The sequence below is a fragment of the Falco peregrinus genome, chromosome 6 (genome assembly GCF_023634155.1).
Source record: "Falco peregrinus isolate bFalPer1 chromosome 6, bFalPer1.pri, whole genome shotgun sequence".
In the NCBI taxonomy this organism is placed as follows: domain Eukaryota; kingdom Metazoa; phylum Chordata; class Aves; order Falconiformes; family Falconidae; genus Falco; species Falco peregrinus.
The window spans coordinates 68,807,697-68,834,877 of NC_073726.1; the positions used below are offsets into that span (position 1 = coordinate 68,807,697).

At 44.6% G+C, this 27,181-nt stretch overlaps 2 protein-coding genes and 1 long non-coding RNA gene across 3 annotated transcripts in view; 1 reads left to right on the plus strand and 2 right to left on the minus strand.

The window, feature by feature from the left end:
• The window catches only part of KDM5A (lysine demethylase 5A), a 49,684-nt gene extending 47,207 nt beyond the window's left edge, over window positions 1-2,477 (minus strand). The window contains 2 exon segments of the mRNA XM_055807294.1: window positions 1,778-1,810; window positions 1,812-2,477. Coding sequence (XP_055663269.1) covers window positions 1,778-1,810; window positions 1,812-1,943 — 165 coding nt within the window. The 5' untranslated portion in view covers window positions 1,944-2,477.
• Window positions 2,478-4,987: 2,510 nt separating this feature from the next.
• Window positions 4,988-26,140, plus strand: CCDC77 (coiled-coil domain containing 77). Its single transcript, XM_055808373.1, has 11 exons — window positions 4,988-5,371; window positions 6,736-6,952; window positions 8,240-8,382; window positions 10,360-10,456; window positions 11,776-11,842; window positions 12,619-12,713; window positions 18,182-18,330; window positions 18,628-18,850; window positions 19,748-19,873; window positions 19,959-20,111; window positions 21,916-26,140. Exons 1-11 carry the CDS (start codon window positions 5,319-5,321, stop codon window positions 22,060-22,062), a joined length of 1,470 nt encoding a protein of 489 aa, XP_055664348.1. The 5' UTR covers window positions 4,988-5,318; the 3' UTR covers window positions 22,063-26,140.
• Window positions 10,467-11,618, minus strand: LOC114013372 (uncharacterized). Its single transcript, XR_003556300.2, has 2 exons — window positions 11,048-11,618; window positions 10,467-11,014 (listed from the first exon to the last, which is right to left on the minus strand). It is a non-coding gene; the product is annotated as an uncharacterized LOC114013372 (long non-coding RNA).
• Window positions 26,141-27,181: the final 1,041 nt, after the last annotated feature.

The following is a 27,181-nucleotide window of genomic DNA, read 5'->3' on the forward strand; positions in this document are numbered from 1 at the left end:
CTCTGTACAACTGGTAATACGCTTTTCCCACTTTATGACATTCTTGTGCTTTTAATACTCTTCCCACAATATTTTTGTTTGAAGGAGGCGATCCTCACAAATTACAAATATAAAAGAAAATATGGTTCAAAGCATTTCAGTATGCACTATCTCATACTGAGTTTAAATGAGATCACCCTGTAGCTTAATGATTATTTACTTTTTTAAAGTTCCATATATCTTGCACATTGCAAAATTCTCACCATCAACAGCAACAAACACGAAATACAGCATATTATTACACATCTAACTTTTTTCATGTTTGTCTACAGTCATTTCAATAAAGATAAGACCACCAGTTAGGAGTCCAGTTCTTAACAGAACTGCAGCCTTCAATGGTCACTTTCTCAACCCAGTCAGCAGTCAGTTCAACCACAAGTGCTTCCTAGCCTCATCTCTCAAAACTGTGTTACCACATCAAAATAAGTATAATTCAGCTTTTTGATACTTGTTAAGAAACCTTAAGTTATAGCAGATTGTGTTATCTGGCAGAAAACACAACTAAGGACACCACATTCCAAGTGGACAAGCCACACAATGTTTACTATTTGCACTGCTGCAGCATAGAAAAGCTTCAAGCACAATCGTAAAATATTTACAGCTTCTAATAATGGAAAAGAATGACAAATCAGTACAGGTAGTATGAAGTGTCTGATTTAGTCATTATTGCAGGTTGCAAATCAACCTGACGTATGCATCCTGCAAAACCCTGCAATGCAAACAGCTAAGCAATCATGGAGAGATACAAATGCGCTCAACGGCCAGGAAAGTTCTAGTTATTCTCAATGAACAGGATCTGGATCAGTTTCTTGTGGCCTCTCAACCTAAGCCATTCTGCTTATTTTAGAAAGGGCAGCCCCTTGGAGGTCAAGTTTTCACCATGTCATTAAACTAACTAAACAGATTCCAGCAACCCAGACGGGTCAGGAGAAGAAGGATCATGAAATCTAATCAGCAACCCCTGTATCCAAGTTGTTCTCAGTTACACGCTTGCTTTTCAGGTTTTGTCCTCTCTCAGTATTTTCAACTCTCATTTTACAGCTATATCTAAGGTTTATTTATACTTTAATTATTAAGCGATCTAACCACCTTTTGCCAAATTGCCTGATGTTCTCCTCTAAACGGTTTACCAGGTCACAGGGCAAGCCATCATAAAATAATGATCAAGTCACAGGAGAGATTAAGCTTCTACCTTCTAAACTGCTACGCATAAACATCACTGCCCTGCACAAACAGGTTGGCCGCACTTCTATGAACAGTTGAAAAATTATTTTTAGAAAAATTTTTTTTATAAACAATGACCCATTAAAAAGAGATACTCTTCCTCCTCCCTGCCCCCGCTCCTGGAACAAACGCCTGATTTCACCTACAATGTTTTCACAGGTTTTTCTAAGTAGGCTGTTGGGGTTTTTTGAAAGTAAAAAGAGCGTGAAGTCCTGGGCACCGCTGTGCACTGCTGGCTTCTCACCTGCTCCAAAGTAACCTCCACACAACCCAGCTCCAAGATCAAAGGCCATACAGGTTCCCTGGTGTCCCTGGCGCGGACACCGCGGCCTGGGAAAGGCGACACGCGAAACCCCAAGCGCGCCCCGGCCGTGGCACAAGGGGCTGCCCGGGCCCCCACCGCCACCGCGCTACCACCGAGCCCGGAGGGACCAAGGCACACGGCAAGTCCCCCCCGGCCCCCCTGCCCCCAACCCCCGCCCTACCCCCACCGCAGGCCGCAGCCGGGCGGTACCTTGGGGGGCCGAATCTTGCAGATACCGGTTTTTTTCGGCCAGGCCGCGGATGCGGCCGATGAAGCCGAGCGGGTCGCTGAACTCCTCCCAGCTGGGCTCAAACACGGGGCACTCGGGCGGGGGCACGAACTCGGCCGCATAGCGCGACCCACCGCCCCCCGACATGGCCGCAGGGGAAGGGCGCCGCCGACGGGGGGAGCGCACCGAGGGCCGCGGCGGGGCAAGGCGGAGAGGTGCGGCCGGGGGGCCCTCAGGGACGGCCGGCGGGGCTGGGCCGGTGGCCGAGGCGCATCCTCCGACGCTGGCTGCCGGGCAGGACGGCTGCCGGATGAGGACGGCGGGGCGGCCAGGACAGCCCCTACCGAGTATTGCTGTCCCGTCCTCCGGGGCTGCCTCCCCCCGCGCCGAGCCCCACTCTCTCGCGTTCCAGCTCGCAGGAAGTTACGCGTCCTTCTTTGAGCCCTCCCCCGGAAACAGGAGACGCGTTGCCTTCCGACCCAAAAAGTAGTCCCTCCGCCACTCTTCTAGCGGGGTGGATCCCAGAGCTGAGGAGCCGGCTGCCTCCTGGGCCCGCCGCTCTCGGAGACACTCCTCCGACTGAGCCGAGAGCGAAACTGCTCCGTCCGCCACCCCTCTGGGCACCCTACGGCGCGGCCGGGCGAGGAGGCGGCCGGGGACCGCGGAGGGCGGGGTCGCCTCCGCTTCCGCCGCGGAGGAATGTACGACGAAACTCGAGCCATTCACTTCCGATGCTGAAGGGCCGTTTCGCCCATTGTCTGAGCCGGACGTCAGGAGCAGGGCCGGGAGCACCGCCCCCACAGACCCCGCCCCCTCCCGCAGGCCCCGCCCCGCCGCGGCTGTTGGGCTCGGGGAGGGGGAGGGGCGGGCGGCCGGGCTGCCCGGGGAGCGCTGCCCCAGCCCTCGGGTCGTGTCTCCCGGCAGCTGCTGAGTGTACGCGGACTCTTCAGTTTTTCATACAAAATCTTCCATTTTTTCACTCCTGCAGAAAACGGGCCGCCAGCCGCCCCTGGGGCCCCCGCCGGCTGCCCCCCGCAAGGCCTGCCCTTGTGACCCCGCCAGGCGGCGGCCCGGGCCGCTTTGGCATTTAATCTCACTCGGTTACCAACACCCGTTTCTGTTGGCAGCTCTACGGTCTCTGACCCAGAGCGTCCCTCTGGCTGCCCCTCCATTACGATCTCAGAAGCCCCGTCAGTAGTTAATAACAAGGCGGTGTGCAGTACGCCGCAGCCAGCCCCAGCCTCTGCGTTACGTACAGATGTGCTACTGATCTCCCCAGACAGTGTTTTCTTCCCAGCGTCAAGTACTCACAAGCTGGGACTGAAAGCTGGGACTGACGCCATACCTCAGCACTCATACATTACAACACAGGCTTCCAGAACGATACTGCGTGGTTTTTTTAACCAGAACCCTGCCTTCAGCACTCCCCGTACTCCACATGTCACTTGATGCTTACTGTTCATTCCAGCCTTGGTCCTGGTGCCCTATTTCAGTCTCAGAAAAAGTTAATTTCATCCTCCTGTTAGCATGAGGGTTACAAGACCCACTTCAGACTAATAGATTTATCTGCATTGCTTCCCTGCCAGATTGAAGAGGTGTTGCCCACATTGTGCATAGGGGAAACAAATGGCTCCAATGCGAATGGTTAATTTTGACAAAAGTTATAGGTAGGAGCAAACCATCTTCTAAAGCCTTGAGTGACTTCACCGGTGATTATTGTGTTATTGAAATGTGTTCTTACATTTTGCAGGGGGTTCCTGGCATGCTTGATACTTTTATGGCTGTAAAAGCATGTGGAATGCAGATGTTTCCTTACCAGTATCTAGAAATTCTATTTCTACATACTCCTTTTTTTTTTTCTTTAATTATTTGGTTGTGTGTCTTTTCTGATAAGCTTTACTAGATTTGAGGAAATGCATCTGTATGTGTATGTTATGTGTATCTGTATTCTATTCCCAACAGCAGAATCACCAATGTACCCAGTTTCTAAGATAAGTAGTAATTTAGCTAGGAATGCTAGAGGCAAAAAAACCTCTATGGTAGAAATGACCTAATTCATTAAAGAGCTTTGTTTTGGGAACCAGTCTTTTGCTGATTTCCTTTTAGACTGCTCAAGGCTGTTTCAGTTTTGTGTTAGTGTGTTTGGGCTAGCAGAGGGTTCTGGAAGGTGATGCTGGGAAGGGTGAAGGTTTTCCCAAGAGTAAAAAGCTGAAAATCTCAGCCAACCTGTGAGGGGGCATTTTTTCATTTTATCAGATCTGCAAAATGTCCTTTTTGAAACAGAATTTCACGCTTTTCTCCATTGCCTCCTCTGGTTTGGGAGCTGTTGGCCTCTGAAATACTGGGCCATGCTGGGACTTGTCAATCTTAATCCTTTTTGGTCATCTGGAAGTATTTATCACTTCCTTGAGAGAAAACTTCAGCCCTTTGTACAATATATTCAGTTGCTTTATGAGTAGTGGAGAGAGCAGCTAGTCTAACCAAGGATAACAGCAGCCTCTCTTCGGGACTTTGCCCAGGACATTATCTACCCTCCTCTTTTCTCAGTCTATTGAGAAAATTGATTTGAAGAACCTCATAATTTTGTAAGTAAGCCTTTTTTTTTTTGGTAATATGAAAAGTCCATTTCTTCAGACAAGCTGCTGAGAAAAAAACTTTACTTGTTAGCATGCAGGTTTTTTCCCAGCACATTTAGAAAGTAAATTGGGAATTCACGTATAGTGTAAATTGTAAGACTACTCCTAAGCACTGCTGGATATGGGAAGATACATGGGGGAGGATGAAAAGGTGACCTAAAAAATACACCTGGCTATTCAGCCAGAATTTGAACCAGAACCTTCTGGTGGCTGCTTTGCAACCCCTCTGTTTCCTGCAGTTCATTTTCGAAGGGAAGTGGGTATCTGGGCGGGTTTCTTGACGCTGTTGATAAAACGAGTTCCCTCCACAGGCTGCATTTATTTTGCCCAGAGCCCTAAGCCCTGTCATCATAAAAACAGGGACACGAAGCCAAGACCGCACACGCCCGCCCCCCGCGGATGGTCGGTATGGCGAGGGGCCCCCTCCGCCGCGCACGCGCAGCGCGCCACGCCACGCCCCGCCTCGGCCCCCGGCGACCCAAGGGCTAACAACTCCCGGGCGCACCCGCGCGGAGCCCCTCCGCCCGTGTCGCGAGCGCTGATTGGTAGAGGCGGTCGGCGCCGCATGGAAGGCTGCCTGTGATTGGAGGAGGCGGCGGTCGGCCGGTTGCCTCGCCGTTTAAGTTGTGGCGTGGCGGTTAAGGCGGTAGTTTGGCCGTTGGGGGGTCGCTACGGCGGTGGTGCCGTGTCGTGGTACCGGCCCCCTGCCGCGCTGCCTCGTCCCTGGGTTGTTCGCCAGGGGCCCGCGGCGAGGCTTAGCTCGTGTTTCTGCCGGGCACCCCCGTCTCCGCCAGCCTCCCGGGGTACCCGGGCCCGCCGCCGCCGAGCCCCGCCTCGCAGCGCCTGTCCGTGCCCGCGGTGAGCCCGGCCGTTCCGCAGCGGCGCCATGAGCGTGACGGACCGCTCTGCCGGGCCCTGCCCCGGCCCCGGCTCCAGAAGGTAGCGTGGGGCCGCCTCCGGCCACCCCGCGGCGGGCCCTGCCCCGGCTCCCGCTCCCCCTCCGGCGGCCGGGCTTAACACCGCCGTGTGCCCCTCTCGCAGCGCTCTGCGGCTTCAGCCTTGGGCCTTTCCGTTTCTGCTGCTCTCTAGTCCGATAATAAAGCGTTCGCTTTGTGTCTCCGTTACCCGTTTCCTTCTCTTGCTCTTACTCATCTTTCCAAGTGTGGTGTTTAAGACGTTTCTGGGCGCAGCTGGTGGGAAGGTTCCTACACGAAGTGATCCCGGCGTGGCTGATACTTGCCCGTGGTGAGTGCCAGGGCTGGAGGAGCTTGGCAGGTGGCCGTGGCTGCCACGCGTTGCGGTTGGGATCTGAGCGGCTTTGGTGAGCTGGCCCGTGAAGGTCACACCTGCCAGGCCACGCTGCGTCAGGGCTCAGGCACAGGCTCCACGCTCAGCCCTGGGCTGTGTTTCTGTTAACAGATCTTCAGTAAAGAGGCTTTTTCTCTTGAATGCTGTTAGTCATGCTACCACTTAGCCTGTTTGTTAGATCAACATAAATAATGAAAATAATTCTTTCCAAGATAATTCTGCAGTCTCTGTGCAGCGCTGTTGCAAATTTGGTGTTTGTTTGAGCAGGTTAAATGTCTGAATGCAGGAAACATTGCTTAAAAGAAATATGTAATTAACATGCGTATTCTTTTATTGATTTATGTAATATCAGTGTGTTTTCCATCTAATACCTCAACCTAAGATTGAAGAACTTGGAATATTGTACTTCACTAACAGGGGTGGACAAGCTATGTGGATAAGAACATTAAATACACCCAAAAGGAAAGCATGTAGATTCCTAAATGCACACCTTAAATTATGATGGCTGGTGCATCAGCTAACATGAATTATTGTCTTTATTCAACAGTCTTTCTTTAGAAAGTGCTTTTTTTCTGGATATCAGGTAGTGATTCTGTCACAGATATGTCTTGCTGTTTTTCTTAGAGGGGCTGCTGCTTTTTTTTGCTGCACAGCAATGGACTTTGACCCCTTTGTTCTCTCCCTTTCTCCTTCTTTTCACCTTCACCCTTCCCAAATATCTTATGAGACTTTCCTTTTATAACATTTTTCTTTTCTCCCTTTTCCATCAGTGGGCCCCATATCCACAGTATAGTAAGCATGCAAGCTGTTCTGTATCAAAGCTCTTGTTTCTCCTAAATGCCATGATCTCCTGTTGAACCCACAGCACAGACAAGCTAAACTGTGTTTGGAATTGAACCTGTGTTAAAATTGAAAATCTACTTCTAACTATTTTGGAAAGTTTTCTTATTTTAATGTCTGAAGCTTACATGTCATTAGAAACTGTTTCTGTCCAGGCTGGCAACCCCCCATGTCTCATCCAGATACGCTAGTTCTCAATCACCAAGTCAGGAGGACTTCACTCCTCTCCCTTCGATCAGTGAGCGCCTGGCCTTTCTCCATCCCTCCCGGGAGCTGCTGGAATACTACCGCAAGAAGATTGCTGACTTTGATGAGGAACATGAAGATCTGATAAAAAGGCTGGAGAGATACAAAGAAACGTATGATGAGCAGGTTAGGAAAAGAGGTTTTGAATGATGATGGATTATGTATCCTTACAGAAACTTAGTATTTTTCTTCAATTGAAAACTAGCACAGATGGTCTTGAGATTTACCAGTAATGTGGTAAGAAGAAATAAGGAGATGTCAGAGTGTGATTGTAAAAATCTAGCTGTCTGTCCTCTGTCAAAGCAAACTGAAACATGCCTCCAGGATATTCTTCTATTCTTAAGTTATTACAGTTTGGTTACATCTTCACAGTGGGTTATTTGTTTCTGGATTTTTTAAAATTAAATCCTGAGTTTAGATGTTCAGTTCCCATGTTGTTCAACTTTTTCCCCTTGATTCTCATAGTGAAGAATGAGTGCTCTTCTCTCCAAATTGAATGGGCTTTGAGGTACAGATATAGTTTGTGTTTACTGCAATGAAATTCATAAGCTTGGCCATAGGCTATTAAGCTGTATACTACACAGCAAATAAATGTGAATTTAAAAGAAACTCCAAAATCTAAAAATCTTTGCCTTTTAAGAGGAGGAAATCTTACAGAGTATGTGTAAGATACTCAGTGCTCTGATACACCTTTCAGCATACACTTGTCTAGTAGCCTGTCATCTTTGTAATTGTGAATAACCCTTTGGGAATAGAAAGATCACTTCTGAGGTGATTGAAATGCCTCCTTAAGTACTGGCCATGCTTGAAGCAGCCTGAAAGACCTCAGAACATACATGGCCTACAAGTTATTTTCATTCAACATATGGGGAAAAGGAGCAGGCTCCAAAAATAGTGCCTTTGATGCTGCGGGAATGGTTTTCTAAAAGGTTTGTTAGTTTTCCACACCAGGTAGAAAATCATTAATGAAACTTAGTAACTAGCCAGATTTCTCACAACTAAACCATACAGATATTTTAATGTTTATTCTTCAGTAATTAAAATAAGTGCTATTACAGAGGCTTTGCTAGGTTTTTGTTGATGTCAGACTCCCATACCTGTTGCCAGTCTGACTGTCAGTGCAGAAGTGCAACAACCACTGGAAACTGGAGACCTTAGCTTAGGCCTTATTTGGCTGTTGTGTAGTGACAGTGATTCCCAGGGCTCTGAACTCCCTGCTGAAACATTTCTTTTTTGAATAATTTTTCCAATAGTGCCCTCATCTGGTCAAATTTTGTAAGAGAATAAAATAATTCACTTGAACTAGCAGTTGTTCTATACCAGTTACAGGCGCTCAGGGCACAAGCAGTTCGAAGTTTGTAAGTGTTGCGCAATGTTCTGTATCATTTCAAGTACCTCATTCTCTCTGTTTAGCACAAATTGCAATGGGAAGTACGTCAGCGAGAAGAGGAGATTGCAGAGTTGCAAAAGGCTTTGAGTGATATGCAAGTCTACCTCTTCCAGGAGAGAGAACATGTCCTTCGTCTTTACTCTGAGAATGACCGGCTGAAAATCAGGTGCTGTCTTAGATGGTGGGCTGGGTCACTGGCAGTAGCAATTGCATGCATTATGTTCTAGTTCTTATCCAGATCTGGAGTCTTCAGAGAAGCAATTATGCCATGCTTCCCATGGAGAGCTCCAATGGAGTTGTACCAATCTTGGAGGTGGAATGCAGTCTGTTGGGCTGCTAAATATGTTTCCATTTATTATTCCTCCTATTCTGCTGATAGAAGGAAGAAGTTGCATATAGATTCGGTTTTGAGTTGCCAGTTTGAATATGGAGGTTCTGGTTTAAGCAGAATGTGGTGCGTTGACCTTGGCTGGGTGCCAGGTGCCCACCAAGCTGCTCTGTCACTCTCCTCCTCAGCTGGACAGGGCTGGAAAAATACAATGAAAGGCTTCTGGGTCAAGATAAGGACAGGGAGATCACTTGCCAATTAGAGTCATGGGCAAAACAGACTTTGGGAAATTAAATTATTACCAATCAAATCAGAGTAGAATAATGAGAAATAAAAACAAGTCTTAAAACACCTTGCACCCCACCTTTCCTTTTTTCCCAGGCTCAACTTCACTCCTGAATTTTCTGCCTCCTCCCCCTGAGCAGCACAGGGGTTGGGGAATGGGGGTTGCAGCAAGTTCATTACATGTTGTCTCTGATGCTACTTCCTCCTTGTTTTGTTCCCCTGCTGCAGTGTGGGGTCCCACCTGTGAGACATAATCTTCCATTAACTTCTCCAACATGGGTCATTTCCACAGGGTGCAGTCCTTCAGGAACAGACTGCTCCAATATGGGTCCCCCAGGGGTTCACAGGTCCTACCAGAAAACCTGCTCCAGTGTGGGCTCCTCTCTCCATGAGTCCACAGGTCCTGCCAGAGGAGCCTGCTCCAGCCTGGGCTTCCCACAGGGTCACAGCCTCCATTGGGCATCCAGCTGCTCTGCTGTGAGGTCCTCTATGGGCTGCAGGGGGGCAGCCTGCCTCACCATGATCTTCACCATGGGCTGCAGGGGGATCTCTGCTCCAGCACCTGGAGTACCCTACTCCTGCTTCACTCACCTTGGTGTCTGCAGTTGTTGCTCTCACGTATTCTTCTGTCTTTTCACTTCTTAAATGTTATCACAGAGATTCTACCACCATGGCTGATGGGCCCTGCCTTGGCCAGTGGCGGGTCTGTCTTGGAGCCGGCTGGCATTGGCTGTGTCAGACGCAGGGGAAACTTCTGTCATCTCACAGAAGCCACCCCTGTAGCTCCCTCCACTACCAAAACCTTGCCACGCAAACCCGATATGCAGACCTTGTACCTGACTGGCAAAACTTATTCCCTCAGCCCTAAAAACACTTAAGCTCAAATAGAAAATACAGATCAAAGTGAATAGTTTTCCCTGGCTCTGAGATAGTGTTGACAGCCACTCCTTTTTATTACTATTTAGTTGATGAACTGGAATATAACCTGCTGTACCAGACTAGGTGCCATTGACAAAGGAGTTTCCAACCTCTTTCAGAACATTCTGGATGATAATACCAAGTTTTCTGTTAAAGTTTTAAGAACTTAAGTCAAAATGTGTGTTGGTGTGTTCTTGCATTTCTCAGGAGTGTGATGGAGTATTTGATACAGTCCTCAATGTAGTTTGCTTTAAAAACAATGGATGCTTATAATCTGTTCAATGAAATAGCTGAAAAGATTTTGGGTAGTTTGTAACTCTGGAATGCAAATTCTTTACCACATGTGCTATTGCTGTATCAGCCGATGTAGTGTTGTGATATTTGAGAAGAGGAATGCTCCCTAATGCCAGCAGAAGTGGTGGTGGTGGTGTTATATCATGGTGTTCTATCAGTAATGTCTTGGGGAGTTTGTTTTTAAAGCAGTATTCTCAAGACTGCAACAGTTTGGAAAACTTGTAAGCATTAACGAGTAAATTAACAAGAAGGACTGTGTCACAATGTCTTGATGTAGTTAAAAATAGCAATGTGCTGTCCACTTTCTTTGAATTCCAGGGAGTTGGAGGATAGAAAAAAAATTCAGCATCTCCTGGCTTTAGCGGGAACAGACAAAGGAGAAGTTACGTATTTTCACAAGGAGCCTCCACATAAGGCAAGTTCCATTTTTCTGTAGAAGTCTGCTTTTGATTGTAATATGAAGATCTGTACCCCAGAGCTGACCACAGATCAAATCTGTCCTGCAAGTCAAAAATTTCTAAATGAGCTGAAAGCAGGAGGGATCTGTAGCAACATCAGGTTTTAGTATAGCTGCTGACAGGTAAGTAGGAACGAGCACACTGGAAGTAGGTCTTCTTAGCAGCTGTCACCTTGTATCTTCAAAACATACTTCCAGATCAGCCTCCTAAATGTCAAGTAGGAGGAATCTGAAGCCATCTGACAAATGGTCGTTAAGAAGTTGGAGAGAACACTGCAAAGAGAAAAAGAAAAAAAGGAAGTGCAGAAAATGCCCAGGTACAGTGTTTGAAAATCAGCTATCTCAGAGTGCCTACCTGTTAGTAAAGAATAAAGCAGCGCTGAGGTTGCTGCAGCTGAGTTTTCTGGCCAGAAGGCTGCAGAAGAGCCATCTCCTCTAGGCAATATTGTATCACATACAGTGAATAATGTTGAATTGATTACATGGCATTGCAGGTGAAGTGCAGTGTAGTTGAACCTACTTAAGTCACGAATCATGAATGATTTGAACTTACAGAGACTATGATGGAATATAGGATTTATCTTAGAATAAGGTGCAGAAAAAGGCTGAGATATGCTATATTGTTTGTAGTTGCTCTGCCCTGCTCAAGCAGTTAAAATCTTGCAGAAGCTTTAAAATTCCCTGATATAGGGTAGCTCTAAAATTAAGTCTATTATATAGCATCAACCTCAAGATAAGCATTTGGGTTATAACCTGCTCCCTCATGGCTTCCTGGTTTTAAGTGGGTTTCAGTTCAACAGTTGAGTTGTTTCCATAGTTTTATTGGTTAGCTTTTATTCCAGGCTTGTTCAGTAGCTTGAGTGAATGTGCTGATGAATGAAGCTTCATGTTTCTCTGTCTTGCTAAGGCAAGGAGGAATAGGAAAGAAGGAAATAACATCATCTTCATCGTCACCTTCCTCTTCTCTCTGTCCCCAAAATGCTGCTTTTCCTGCTGAGGGTGCTGATTTTCATCCTAATGAAGCCAGCAAAGGCAGGATTACTTTCCAGTTGTTTCGGTGAAAAAAAAAAAATAGAGGCAGCAATGGCAAAACTCAGCCATGATAAAGGAAACTTTTCAACACAAGACACTTGTGAATGTCTTCCTTGTCTTGTGGTAGAAGTAAGGTAATGCTGTTCTTTTGGCTATCTCATTTTACTTTTTAAGATTTGTTCCTGACCATTGCAACTTTGGAGAATTCAGATGTTCAGCGCAGATACCTAATCTTGTTTCTACAGGTTACTGTTCTGCAAAGGCCAGCTAAATCCAGAGAGTCACATGAACGAAATGATGCTTCTAGAACAGGTACCGCACCAAGCTGATTAACAGCAGCTCAGCTATTGCTACTTGTTTCTCTGTGTTTGGTATACCAAAATAATTCCTTACTGTGAATGCTTTGACATACCTCCGTTAAGTTCCCTGAATGTATCCATGTGTACATACATAGACATGCACTACTCCTGGATTCCTTTCAAAATCTTCCTTTCAAAATCCTTTCAAAAAAACCTTCAACTGGCTCTCATGTCCATGATCTGTTCAGGTAAGGAAGGGGTTGGTATGACCATGGAATGGCTGTTCTGGAACTATGCAGGTACCAAATGGACTGGCATCCTTAGCCACAGCCATTCCAAGGTGAGGTTCTGCCTGCCTTTATTGCAGACAGTAGTGTGGGTCTGTATGCCTACTTAATGATTTTCTCTTTTGAAAGAACTGTCTCTTCCAAATTGACTGAAATTAGCTAACAAGCTCAAAACTCATTCAACGCTTGAAGCTTGTGCAGCTGTGTCATCTACCTATTCATCATTTATCTAAGAAAATTTGTTTGCTTTCTGTATATGCTAAGAAAAGTAGTAGGTTGTCTAAATATAGTGGTGTGATAGCATGGGATAAAGGTATGCGATCACTATATGTTCTGAAACTCTTCTTCCAGCTAGCCCTCCTAGAAGTCCTTGTCACTGTAGCAGTGGCAAGCTTTTTCCTGTTCTTGTAAGCCTGCCAGAACATACACTATTTCATATTTGGAAAGATACTGTACGTAGATTGCAAAAACCTTTCTAACTTCTGTTAAATTTCTGCAATAGGTGTCAAGAGGAGCACTTCAAAACCAGCAGCAAAAGGAGAGAAACCAGCAAGTCCTGAGAGGTATCGGAGAGATAATCAAACACTTCTACTTCAGGTAAAAACAATTGTTAATGAATGGACAAAATTCCTGGCTGTCCAGGAAATTACGATAGACAAATATGCTGCCTGCTTAGATAAGATGTAGACATACCGATTTTATCAGTCGCCACATCTTACTATGGATTCCCACTTTCTGTCAGTAGGCTTAGATTTAAGAACTTGGATCTGATTCTGGAAGCTTTACATAAGCATATGTTCCAGTAATGTCAACTGGAATGTGTCACCCTTAACATCGATCACACATTGTCTGTTTGTTTCCCATAATTTGATTGTGGCTATGAATTTAGATTAAGCCCACAGAAGATCTGCAGGGTTGGGTATTTTGTGGAAGTCTTTTTTGTGGAAGTCAGACACATTGTCAAAAGCAATGTGTCTGAGATGAAATAAGGCAGTTCTGGTAAGAAGCAGTACTACAATGAGATGTTCTCTTTACTAGACTTCAGTGTAAGATAAGGGTGTAGATGGCATGACAGAATGAAAGATAAAATGTACAGAATATGAACTGGGGAAGATACCAGCAGGTGTATGTAAAACATGAGGAAGAATGAGTGAAGAAAAGCAAATTAAAGAACACACTTAGGCAACAGATAGATGTGTTTTGGTTTGTTGGGGTGTTTTGGGTTTTTTTCCTTCAAGGGCAGTGGTGACTGACCTAGTGGCCAGTTAGCTGTCTAACAACATTTTTTCTGGAGCAAAAGTGTCATACAAAATTGTCATAAAAATAAGCAACCTAAATACGTGCCAAATTTTTTTCAGATAGTTTCTTACACACAGGCCGGATGCGCATTTTTCAATTACTTGTTCCAGTCTGTCTCACTGACTCTGTGCCCTAGATCAAGATTATTTGCATCCCTCTCCTTCGCTCATCATCTAGCTTACATTTAGTAATTGATTCCAATTGAGTAATGTCTTTTGTTCAAGATTGGTGGACTAGCTGCCTTCCTAGAATTTAGGTATTTTTATATCACCATTTCACTGGAAGGTGGTGGTATAGGGACAAAACCATCTCCACATATTGCACCGGATATGTCATATCCTGTGTGGAATTTAAATCTTTCTAATATCTTCAATCTATTGTTGGTGCTTTTAGTATGCCTGTCTTGCCTGTAGTGTGTTTTTTCTTATTAAAATATTTTAGTTATTTCAAATATTTATCATTAAAACAAAAATTAAAATTTGAGAAATTAGAGCTCTCCAAGAGCTGCATTCCACTGGGTGAGTGTAGAGACTTGAGTACACGTAACCCTGCGATCGGGCACAGTTCTGTGACCATCTGCACAGGTCAAGGACACTCATCCTACCTGCCCCCCAAGGCAGAATGGTGGGCACCCATCTGAGAGCAAAGGCTGCAGCTCTGGCTGGGGGCTTGGCACCATCTACCCCAGTGGTGGCCGATGCCTCCACCCAGACGGAGCTGCTGAAGGGAGAGGCCGCAGTGCAGACCTCAGGCTGTGGGAAGTGCCAAGACTTTCGGGCAGGGACAGGCGGCAGACCTGCCTGCAAAAGGTGTGCCCAGGTGGAGGACCTCCTGCAGCAGGTGGCTGAAGCAGTGAGAGGACTGCATAACATCAGGGAGACTGAGAAGGAATTAGTTCGTTCCAAGCACAGTCTGCAGTGGACTCGCAGCCCATGGCCAAACAGCTGAAATCTTCCCCAACGGCACACACAGAAGGGAGGAGGGCCAGTAATGCAGAAGAATGGACCTGCAAGAGGAAGAGACTTCCCCCAAAGCCTGAGGCGGCCTTGCAGAACTGCTGTGCCACTCTGCAGACTGAAGAGGAAAGACCCATCACATCAGGAGAGACACCGAATCTGAGTAAGGCAGCCTGATCTGCTCCCTGTGTAACAACCAGCACGACTAAGAAAAGGTGATGGCTGACAGTAGTAGGCGACTTCTGAGAGGTACAGAGGCACCCCTTTGCCAACCTGACGTGCTCTCTGGGGAGGTGTGCTGCTTACCGGGAGCTCGTATCAGGGGTGTCACCAAGAGACTACCAATCCTCATACAGTACACTGACTGTTACCTACTGGTGGTGTTTTCATGTGGGCACCAGTGATACAGCCAAGAGCAGTCTGAGGCGTATCAAGAAGGATTACAGAACCCTGGGAGCAGTAGTAAGGGACTCTGAAGTGCAGGTATTTTTTCCATCAGTCCTCCCAGTTAAAGGAAGGGGGATTGAAAGGTCTGGTCAAATCTGGCAAATCAAGAAATAGTTACAGGGCTGGTACCGCAGCCAGGGGTTCGGCTACTTAGACCGTGGGAGTCACTTTGAGAAACCTGGTCTACCAGGGCCTGATGGGGTCTGTCTGTCAGAAAAGGGGAGGAGCATCTTTGGTCATGGGCTTGCCAAGCTGGTGAAGAGGGCTTTAAATGAATTGCCAGGGGAAGGGTACCTCAGTCCATCCACTCCTACCAGTCTGATGCCAGTGCCAGCAAGAGCTGCCCAGAGCCTGGAGGGGGATCGCAGGTCAGCAGGAGAGCACTTGAAGAGCAGGACAGAGAAGTTCCAGCTACTCTAGCCAGTAAGTCAGGTTCACTGGGGGCCCAACTTAAATTCCTTTATGCAAATGCATAAAGGCATGAGGAATAAACAAAAGGAGCTTTGTGCACACACCTGCAGGGCTTTGAACTTACTGGCATTGTGGAGATGCGGTGGGATGGCTGCAATGGCTGGAGTGTTGGAATGGAATGATACGGGCTCTTGAGAAAGGACAGGCAGGGCAGATGAGGAGGGAGTGTCATCCTCTATGTCAGTGACCAGCTGGAGTGCATGGGGCCCTGCCTGGGGATGGATGAGGAGCTGACAGCTTATGGGTCAGGATTAAAGGGAAGGCAGGGACAGATGACATTATAGTGGGGGTCTTCTACAGGCCAGCAATCAGGAAGACCGAGCAGGTGAGACCCTTGATAAGCAGATGGGAGCAGCCTCAAGGTCACAGGCCCTGGTCCTCATGGGAGACTTCAACCACCCTGATATCTGCTGGAGGGGCACACAGCAGGGCATAAGCAATCCAGGAGACTCCTGGAATGCATTCACAACTTCCTTCTCCAAGTGATAGTGGAGCCAATGAGGAGAGGTGCTGTGCTGGACGTTGTTCTCACCAACAAGGAGGGGCTGGTGGAGAATGTGATGCTCAAGGGCAGCCTTGGCTGCAGTGACTAAGAAATGCTGAAGTTTAAGATCCTTAGGGCAGTGAGAAGGGCACACAGCAAGCTCACTGCCCTGGCCTTCAGGTGAGCTGACTTTGGCTTCTTGAGGGATCTCCTTGGTAGAGTACCATGGGATAAAGCCATGGAGGGAAGAGGGGCCCAAGAACGCTGGTTAATATTCAAGTATCACCTCCTCCAAGCTCAGGAGTGATGTGTCCCAACAAAGAGGAATTCAGGCAAAAGTGCCAGGAGGCATGCATGGATGAACAAGGAGCTCCTGGATGAAAATACAAAAAAGAAGCCTGTAGAGGGTGGAGGCCGGGACAGGTAGCCTGGGAGGAATACAGAGAAATTGTCTGAGCAGCCAGGGAGCAGGTAAGGAGAGCTAAAGCCCTGATAGAATTAAATCTGGCCGGGGACATCAAGGGCAACAAGAAAAACTTCTATAGGTACATCAGTGATAAAAGGAAAGCTAGGGAAAATGGTGGCCCTTTCTGGAAGGAAACAGGAGACCTGGTTACCTGGGATATTCAGAAGGCTGGGGCACTCAGTGTTTTTGTCTTGGTGTTTACTGACAGGTGCTGCAGCCACATTGTCCAAATTGCAGAAAGCAAAGGCAGGGACTGGGAGAATGAAAAACTGCTCGCTGTAGGAGATCAGGTTTGAGAACATCTAAGGAACCTGAAGGTGCACAAGTCCATGGGGCCTGATGAAATGTGTCTGTGGGGCCCTAAGGGAACTGGCGGATGATGTGGCTAAGCCACTATCCATCGTATTCGAGAAGTTGTGGCAGTCCGGTGAAGTTCCTGCTGACTGGAAAAGGGGAAGCATAACCCCCATTTTTAAAAAGGGAAATAAGGAAGACCCAGGGAACTACAGGCCAGTCAGTCTCACCTTGTGCCCAGCAAGATTATGGACCAGATTCTCCTGGAAACTATGAGAAGGCACATGGAAAATAAGGAGGTGATTGGTAACAGCCAGCTTGGCTTCACTAAGGGCAAATTGTGCCTGACAAATTTGGTGGCCTTCTACAATGGGATTACAGCATTGATGGTTAAGGGGAGAGCAACTGACATCATCTACCTGGACTTGTGCAAAGCATTTGACACTGTCCCACGTGACTTTTTTATTTGTAAACTGGAGAGACATGGATTTGATGGACAGACCACTCAGTGGATGAGGAATTGGCTGGATGGTCACAAGAGTTGTGGTCAATGGCTCAACATCCAAGTGGAGACCAGCGATGAGTGATGTTCCTGAGGGGTTGGTATTGGGACTGGTGTTGTTTAACATCTTTGTCAGCGACATGGACAGTGGGATTGAGTGCACCCTCAGCAAGTTTGCTGATGACATACTGGAGAGAAGAGGTGCCATCCAGAGGGACCTTGACAGGCTTGAGAGGTGGGCCTGTGTGAACCTCATGAAGTTCAGCAAGGCCAAGTGTAAGGTTCTGCACATGCAGAATCCCAAGCACAAATACAGGGTGCGTGGAGAATGGATTGAGAGCAGCCCTGAGGAGAAAGACTTGGGGGTATTAGTTGATGAGAAGCGCAGTATAACCCAGCGATGTGCACTTGGAGCCCAGAAGCCAACCATTTCTTGGGCTGCATCAAAAGAAGCATGACCAGCAGGTCAAGGAAGGTGATTCTCCCCTGCTGCTCTGCTCTGGTGAGACCCCACCTGGAGCACTGCATTCAGCTCTGGGGCCTTCAACATAGGAAGGATGTGGACCTGTTGGAGCAAGTGCAGAGGAGGGCCACAAAAATGATCAGAGGGCTGGAGCACCTCTCCTGAGAAGACAGACTGAGAGAGTTGGAGTAGTTCCACCTGGAGAAGAGAAGGCTCTGGGAAGACCTTATAGCAGCTTTCCAGTACCTAAAGGGGGCCAAGAAGAAAGCTGGGGAGGGACGTTTTACAAGGGCATGTAGTGATGGGACAAGAGAATAATGGCTTTAAGCTGAAAGAGTGTAGATTTAATTAGCTATAAGGAAGAAAGTCGTTACTGTGAGAGCAGTGAGCCACTGAAACAGGCTGCCCAGAGAAGCTGTGGATGCCCCATCCCTGGAAGTGCTCAAGGCCAGGTTGGATGGGGCTTTGATCAACCGGGTCTAGTGGAAGGTGTCTCTGCCCATGGCAGGGAGGCTGGAACTAGATGATCTTTATGGTCCCTTTGAACTCAAACCATTCCATGATTCTATACTTCTGTGATTACAGAGACTTTGATCTGAATCTTGAAATTTAAGAGACTTGCAAGGATAGGAGCAGAGCTGCTGTGAGGTCTTATTCAGTAATGTCTTTGTTTGCTTTTTCAGGTGGAAGCCCTGCAAGCTCAGATAGAAGAACAGACACAATTATCCAAGGAACAGGTTGAGGCACTACTAGAGGACAGGCGGATTCACATGGAGGAAGCCCAGGTCCAGCATCAGAGGGACCAGGAAAAGATCAAAACTATAACAGATAAGTGAGTGTGAGAGAAGGACCATGATGTAGTCATGAGATGGGAAGACAGGGGAATAATATGCAGCTGTCTGTCTGGTAGTGTGTACGGAAGAAAATTAATGGATTAATCTACATATTAAAAGTTCTATTTCACATTGGAAGAATATCACTTATTTCATTAGATGAGAGGAGCTAAACTTGTTAGGAAAGCACCTATCTTTATCTTCCATGCTTCTTCCAACTTGCAGTGATGACTGAAGAAATTAAGGTAAAAACTAGGAAAGAAGTTAATTAACTCCACTGGGATCCCTTTTTACAGACTCCATAAGACCCAAAATCTCTTATATGAGAGTACCCGTGACTTTCTCCAGCTCAAGTTTGATGCACGAGCCAATGAGAAAGCATGGATGGCAGAGAAGGATGGTCTGTTGAGGAAACTTGACAAAGATCTGGAGCCAGGAAGGGAAAAGAAGCAGAGAGATACCAAGAAGATGCTTCGAGCAGATGATGGAGCTTGGAAACGCCACAGCAGAGAAATAAAGGTAATTTTTTTGTCATAAGTAGAGGGTCTTTACAGTTTTTGTCTAGAAAATTGCAAGCATCTTCATTTTGCCAGGATAGGCAGTAGCTAGTACCTGTTTCATAGCTGTACTGGCTCACCATGTTATGTTGGGTTTGGCACTAGTGTAGAAAAAAACCCTCCTGCCTCAAAATCAACATTGCTTTCAAGTTTCAGATAAAATGTGTAGTTAGGATTTATGGTAGCACTTCACTGTCAAGTTTCTTTTATGCCTAAAATAAACCCCTACTTCTGCAAGGCACGTGATGTGTGGGCCAACAGTTCTTAACCTGCTTGTTGCACATGACTTTCTTTGAGTGTAAATGCTCTCAGCTCATCGACTTAGAATGGCGTCTGTATCTTCCTTGCTGCTGTCAGGCGAAAGTAAGTCCTTTCAATTGGTGTCCCCCCAGCTCTTCTATAGTAGTTAAGATATTTATTCCGCTTCTAGCATACTTTCAGTGAGAAGTTGGGAGATCTTAAGTGGGTAAACAGGCAATAAGGAATTGGACAGTAAACAAGCAATAGGGAATTGGTTTTGTCTACCACTGAATGCAGATGCTTCTGAAAAGCAGTATTGGGCAAGCAGCTGTGAAAAGAAAAATCACAGCAGTAGCTGAATATTATTTTTAAGGGGAAGAGCTGAGAATTCTTTAACTGATGATGAGCAGTCATACAGAACTGATAACCTAAGTAAAATGTTTTAGTAATGGAAGTGGTGTTGGGATATTGTCCTTACTAATTTTGTTAGCTGTAGCTCCAGTTATTTTTCACTTGCCTGTTATATTGTCAGTCTTATCACACTTCCTTTTCCAGAGCAGGGGAAATTTTCGGAGCACTGGCTTTTGGGTTGATTCTTTCTGTTCCTCCTATGTCCTAGTCACTACAAGAACAGCTAATACAGGAACAGCGCCTATCAAACATGTATAGAGAGCAGTGTATAACCCTGGAAGGTGAGCTGGCTAGGATTCGTGAGGAGGGAGATGTTGGCAGAGAACTCTTCAAGGTAATTCATCTGTAATCATCTGGTAGCAATGTGATGGTCTTGCAGCCTTTGTTTTGTATACCCTATTGAGTTTTCATCTCCGTAGGAACGCTCAGAAAAGATGGGGAAGCGCCTGAAGCTGATGATGCAGCGATATGAGGCCTTGGAAAAACGTCGTCGTATGGAAGTGGAAGGCTACATGAATGACATTAAACAGCTTCGGCAGAAGCTGAAAGATGTAGAGAACCAGCTTTTTAAGGTAAGAGTCAAGCATTTCCAAGGCAGACTATTATGGGCTTACCCTACAGAGGTGTATTCTCAGTATTTAAATGCAATCTTTCCCTAAAGTTAAGGAAAGAATTTATTTGCTAAATGCTCCTTTAGATACTAATATTTGACAAAACGTGCCCTCTTACATACTTTATGAAGCCAAAGATTTGTCTTTGTTAATCAGTCAGGCATCAAGCTTGCCAGGAACTGTCCTGTATATATTAGCTGTGTATTTTTGTTGCAACTAAGTTCATAGCTGATACTGTAGCTCACTTAGCTGTGTCAAAATCGCAAGGCAGTGGTTAGTTTCAGAAGTATATCCAGCAAAGTAAATGATGGTTCGTTTTCTTTCTAGGGGTCATAGTGTTTGGCTTTGTTCCAGTAAGAGATAGATCATTGACTTGAGTATTGTGAATATTCTGTTTATTGCTTCATTAATCTCTCGTTTGTACCTCTGCAAAAATCACTGCAGAAAAACTGGCTGGAAGTTGAAGCCATGTGCTCTGGGGTAGCTTCCAGCTGTGTAAATGAGCATCAGAAACAGCTTAGAAGAGAAGCCACAGCCTTGATGTCACTTGCATTTAGGATGAGATACTTATCTTAGACATGCTTGAGAGGATGATCTTAGGCATAGCTTTTGTCCAACTGACTCTCTCTCAGTAGTCCAGCAGTACCACCAATTCACTTGTTTTCTGTACTTCTGGCACACAGTTCAGTTTACTTGGAGTAACGCATTTGTCTTCACTAAAGGCTTCTCTTTGTTTTGTTTTTGGGTTTTGGCTGTGGGTTTTGAAACTTCATTCTTCAAGTACTAATCATCATATTTGAATGGGGGGAAAATTGCCTATGATACCTTTACCACTACAGGCCTGTATATTTTGTATCTGTGAGTGTGCTCTTAATTGTACTCTGAATTTCTTTATGCTTTTAACCACAAGAGGGCGGAGGAAGAAAACACTTGCTAGAAGTCTCCGGAGTGATCTTTCAATCCTCATCATTTGAAGTGAAAATGACTACAGATGACTAGGTTTTCTGATTTGCATATTAAAATCTTTGAACAAGAACTACATGATGACAATGAGACACCCTAAAGAATCGAGAGAAAAGAGGGCTTTGAGAGCAGCTTCCAAGGCTGTGCTGCTCTGCCGTTGAGTGACTGGGCTGGCATGCTATCCAGTTCCAGGGTGACAGGGGATGGCAGCCCTGGCTAGCTTGCCATCAGGAATTGTGATTATCCAGCAGCCTTTGTTCAGTTCGATATGGGCCATATGGCATGGCCTGAGACTACACGTTGCACTTGAACTGCTTTTGAATCATTTGCAGTTCAGAAGGCAGCAGGCTGGCCACAGCAGTTGGACCACCTCTACCTCTAGTAGCAAAAGATGACAATATGTCATCATAGGAGGTGAGGTACTTGGAAGCAGGTAAAAGTTAGTTGATAAGTATTTTAACTTGCTTTTTTTTGTTGTGGGTCTCTAAATAATACAAGGCTTAGAAAGGAGTCAACAGGTTATGGGTAAACTTGATTATATTGTGTCCAGATTTCCAGATTTTTTTCCTCGCCAGTAATATAACACCGTAATGTATGCAAGCTTTGTTCTTGATTTTTAGTTCTGGAGTACCTTTCTATTGGTGATATGTATTAGCTTAGTGACATTAGCTTAAGCATCCTCTTTGCTAGCTACAAAGGTTCTCCTTTAGAGTTCTCTCCCTCATATCCTCATCATAATACTCTCTAAATTGTATTCTGTACAGCTTTGTTTTTCTTCATCTGTGTTTCTTTTCCTTTTTAGGTGACTCTGAATATTGGACCAGACCAGGATCTTGCAATTCTACATGAGGTCTGCCAAGGAAACAGACTAACCCATAAAATTCAAGGAGAACTAAAAAACTTAAAAGCAAAAATATATGGCTTAGAGAATGAACTACGGGTCTGCTGAAGCTGGCGTATTAGCTGGTATTCTAGTTTTAGGAATGATACATTGCTAGGCTTGAATAGTCATGTGCAAGAACAGGTCCTGCCTGTTTCTTGGCATCCAGTGACAAAAGGCTTGAGGAAATCTGCAGTTAATGTCACAGCATTGTACATGAGCTGTTCCTAATGTGCCAGATTATATTGCTGTTTCAGCTGGAAGATGGCATCTGATAAGACCAGCATAAACAGTACATGATGACCAATATATCAGGAATATGCTTATGACTTCATCTTACCTTCAAATGTGTGGTAGGGATCAGTGTATACTGGCCTTCACCTTTATTTGGAGCGTACTATAAACCACATATATGGTTGTAATGAAACTAATCACAGAAGGATCTAGTTCAAGATCTGAATTGCTTGACTGACCTTTTCCTATGTGAGAAGCAGCTTTTAAAATGGTTTTAATGATTGCTATTTTAGTGCTTAGGCACTTCAGGATGTAACTGGAAATTTTCTTTGAAAAAGATTGCATGTAGAAAGTATAGACTAAAGTGTTATTACTTCTGATTCTCCCCTTGACAGTATAATTATTTTTAAATGGCTACCATTTACTTGGTTCTAACCTAATTGGGACAAACCTGGCAGATCTAATACAGTGGAAACAGATAACCTGTTCTAGAACTCATCTGTGAGAACCAGCAACATCTACACTTGTTTTGAATGTTTACGGGGGAGAGAAATACCACGCTATCTAGTGTCATCTTCTTGTCCCCTTTCTCCCAGTTTATCTTAACACACAGAGTAAGCCCATAATAAAAGTTATCTAGCATCTTCCTTAACCACCATATTCTCTATCTTTGTAGCTTTAAACAATGTCATGGTTATGTTCCAACACACCATGGTCAACTTTTGCTACAGCAGTTGTTGCTACTGAACTGTAACTAAAATAGGGGTGGAAGAGCAGGTGCCTAGTGGCTCTGTGAGAAATATAACTCTGGCTATATGGTGATTATCTTCATACCAGATATCAGGACATGACAATTCTAGGAAACAGATGAAATCATAAAAAAGGTTTACAACATGGCTTCACCCCAGTTTGTGATTGCAGGTATTTGTGCTTTTAATGTAGCATCAGCAAATCATGTCCACCTTGTAGACTGAGAGCAGATCTGTGTTGGGAAAGGGATTTCAGTGCCTCTGTTTCCTACTGTACCTTTCCTACCTTGTTAGACATGACAAAAGTGGAATAATACTTTTCTGAAGTGTACACCTAGAGGCTTCCAGCACTTCCTTTCCTGTTGAAAAGAACTTAGTGCGTGAAAGCAGGCAGTTTCTTTTGGACGTGGTAGTGGCCATGGAGTTCCTCGTTCAGAGTTTGGGAGGGGGAGATACGCAAACGACAGTTTTGTGCTGTCAAGGTTTGGAGAAAGAATTGGTTTTATTCCACTAGCTAAAGCAATGCAGGAGAAGAAATTCCCTTAAGAAGTCCATGCCCACTTCAGTTATGTATCCTTTTTGTGACAAGCTTGCTGTCCTTTATGGTCCTGTACTGTGGCTTTTATTTTATTTGTATTCTTGAGGTCAAATTCATCACAAACAGGCTTTAGTGGGGGTGGCTGACAGTCTGTACCTAGACGCTCAACTACTACTACAGCTTACAAGAGGCTATTTTAAAGTACATTGCACTGATTAGTTTAGCTGAAAATGCTGAACTGCTCAGAAACTGACTGATGAACAACTTTGGTGCTGATGCTACATGGACAGTTGAGGAAGGTTGTTATTAAATAATATTATCCTTCATTTAGTCTCACTCTTTCTTAGTTGACTAGTACTTTCTCAGGTAAGTCTAGCTAATTAAAGTGAGTTTGTATTTGAAATAACATGCTGCTGGTTTGAAGATGAGATATCAAAGTTATCACAGGTCCTGGAAAACTACTTCTGAAAAATGCTACATAATGAAGTAATAGCCACTTATTCAGTGGGATCCATCTACTTAGATTCAGCTGATGGGAAGCTAGCAAAAAGATCTCTTGAACCTATATCAATAAATGGGTTTCTGTTTATTTTCAGCTTTTCTGAGCTAAAGAATTGCCTATGAAAATTACACTTTCCTCACCTGAAAGCCATGAAGCGTGTCTGGATAAAGCCTATAGGCTTTGATAATCAGGTTTGTAAGATTGGGAGGAAGTATTGGGGGAAGAAGGATGTAAATGTTGAATTTCCTGTCTTCCTTACCAGTGTTCTTTATTACATGAAAGACTGAACACAATAAAATGACAGCATTCCTAATTTATCTGCTGGTGTGTCAAAATCAAAGTGCAGCTTGAAATTTATTCTTGATTTGTCACTAGGCTATGAACACTTCCTATTCAAGGGGGTGGTGGTAGAGAAATGATGGTAATACTGATCTGAAAATCCATTTTCTTTGGAAGCTTGAATTTTTGTCCAAGGGCAAGAAATGCCAAGTATTGTACATGTTCTTTCTGTGTGATACCATGTGATCATGTGAAATGTTGCTTTATGTTGCCAAAACAAATGTGGACCTTCAAGCCAAGAACTGCTTTAGAAAGCCAAGTGCTTTCTACCACTGACAACTACCCTTTAAGATGTCAGTAAAGAATTACTGGCATTTCCAAAAGGGTTTCCTGGGAAAGGTTCCAAGACCTATATTGGTCAATTTTCTTCCACAGTTTGTGGAGAAAACAAGAAATGGCATTTACTCCAAAGACTGACTAGCTTTTTTTGCTAATTTAAGTTAGTAGTGTGTGATCTGTATCCTTTCAATACAACTAAATGCCAGGTTATGTATGTAGGAGCACAGAATTTGCAAGATCTCCAGGGTGACTAATTCTAGGAATACAGAGACTGTCCTACAGAGGATTAAAGGTTAGAACTGGACAAATGTTCTTATTGTGAGCCAAGGTACTAACGTGTTTCTTGTGTAAACAGGAGAAAAATGAGCAGTAGAATAAACTTTATTGTTGTGTAGCCTTATTTAGGTAAGGAAGGGAGTGCATGCCTTTCAGAAAGGATGTTGAAATACTGGGTAAGGCATGGAACCACAGCAGAAAAGGTTGTGCAAGCACTCGTATTGTAATACATTAAGAAGACTGATTAATATACATGTATTTTGAAGATGAAAAACTACCGAAGGTCTTCTATCCCAGCAAAGTCTTAGCAAGAACGAGTAGCCTGAACCTGAAGTTGATAAAAAAAAGGACACATTTTTAACAGGAAGATTGTGCCTTTTTTCCTCATTATAACAAATTATTTGTGGGGTAACAAATTTTCCATCTCTACCTTCAAATCAAAAAATGATTGCACCTCTGGAGAAGGTGGCTTGTTTTAATAAGTTACTGAGTTTGACACGTTAGAAATTAATGAAATATAATGACATGAGTGAACAGGAAATCATTTAATAGTTCCTTCTGGCTTTAAACCTATGATTTAATTAGATGCAATATTTGTAGGGGTTTTTCAGCACTTGTGCAGTTGCCTTAATTATAGGAATGTATGCTATGTCAGCTCACCCTACACAGCAAGGTTACACAAGGTAAGAAACCCAAGAAAAACCAAAAAAAAATCCCTCGTGATCTTCCTATACCACAACTTGCAGTAATTCCCAAATTGATAAGACGCTGTGACTGCACTTAAAAGGTGGAATAACAGTAGCCACAGTTCTGATAGCTGTCAGAATAAATGTGAATAGTAGTATATTATATACTTGTATGCAATAGCTTATGTAAGTCGTATCAATTCAGAAACACACACATTTTACCAGTATGGATGGACTCTGTGGGCAGCCTAATATTCTGGAATTGTAATGTCTGGGTGTGTAGGCCAAGAAGTAATTATCTGTTAATCAGATACTTTTTTGAGACTAGCTGGGAGCAACATTCAGATACTTTTTTGAGACTAGCTGGGAGCAACATTCCTGTGTATACTTTGTTCTGGAAGATCAGTTCATATTTATGAAAAGCTATGTCATTTAGATTTTTAATTACAGTGCTCAAACACCTTTAATACCACTACACCATGAATGTATTTGTGCCTCCTCAGTCAAAATCCTAATAAAGATGTCTCATTTGTCCCCATGCAAAGTGGCATCAAAGGTCATTTGTATCTAAGGAACTTAGGAGCTTTCTTCCTAATTTATCCATAATGTTTTGCATTTATCTTCCCAAGTTGCTTTGAATTGTAAGAAATGTCCCCTTTACTCCCTAAACAGTTATTCTTAAATGTGCAAGTCTAGCTGTAGAAGTATACACATTTTTTAGCATGTGGACTGGGATTATGTACCAAAACGTGCTTAGATACAGTGCAGAAGGCGAGAGAGGTGAAAGCTGTGATGATTCCTTTTGGTTGCTGTATTCATAGGACTTAGGCACAAAGAACAAAAAGTTTGTTTTGATTCTGATGCTCCATTAAAAGTTTTAGGACTTTTTCTGAAACAGGCTGTTCCTGGAGTATTTGAGAAGAGTGGGGTGGACTTTGGATATTTCCCATTTAGCACCAAATGAACTGTTTGGAGAAAGGGTATCTCTGAATACGAGTTAGAGTGGCAGCCCTTCAAGTAAGCTCCAAAAATACAGTTTTATAAACAGAGCCCTCAGTGCGGTTGACTATTCACTTACGCTACATTGCATGTTTTAAGACTTGCGATGCTGTTGGGTTGGGGACAGATTGCAAATGTGTAAATATGGATTATTTGTTTTTACTTCAGAAAACCTAGAGAGGCCTTCAGCCCAGAAGTGTTTCAATGTTAAGACAATGATTAACTAGGCAGGCATGAAGGGTTTCATTGTTGAAATGGGTTTGATCTGAATGAGGCACTCTGGATTTACCCTGGTGGAGGACGTCCAGGATGGGCTGGATTCTCCTGTATTGATGCAGAGATCAAATTGCCTTTCACTGTAAACGTTTATCTCGGTATAAAGTCACTTCTAAACTGTCCAGTAAAACAGGTTTTTTCCTCTTCAGTGCTGGGTTTGGTGGATAGAAGTCTGCCCAGTGCCATCACAGGGAGAGCTGCTTGGATTTGTATTCTGCAGTGTCCCTAATAAAATGACTGTGACACAACTTTGGAACTTTGTGAACCATAAGGATTATGAGCACAGTCACTTAAAATATGAACTAAGTAC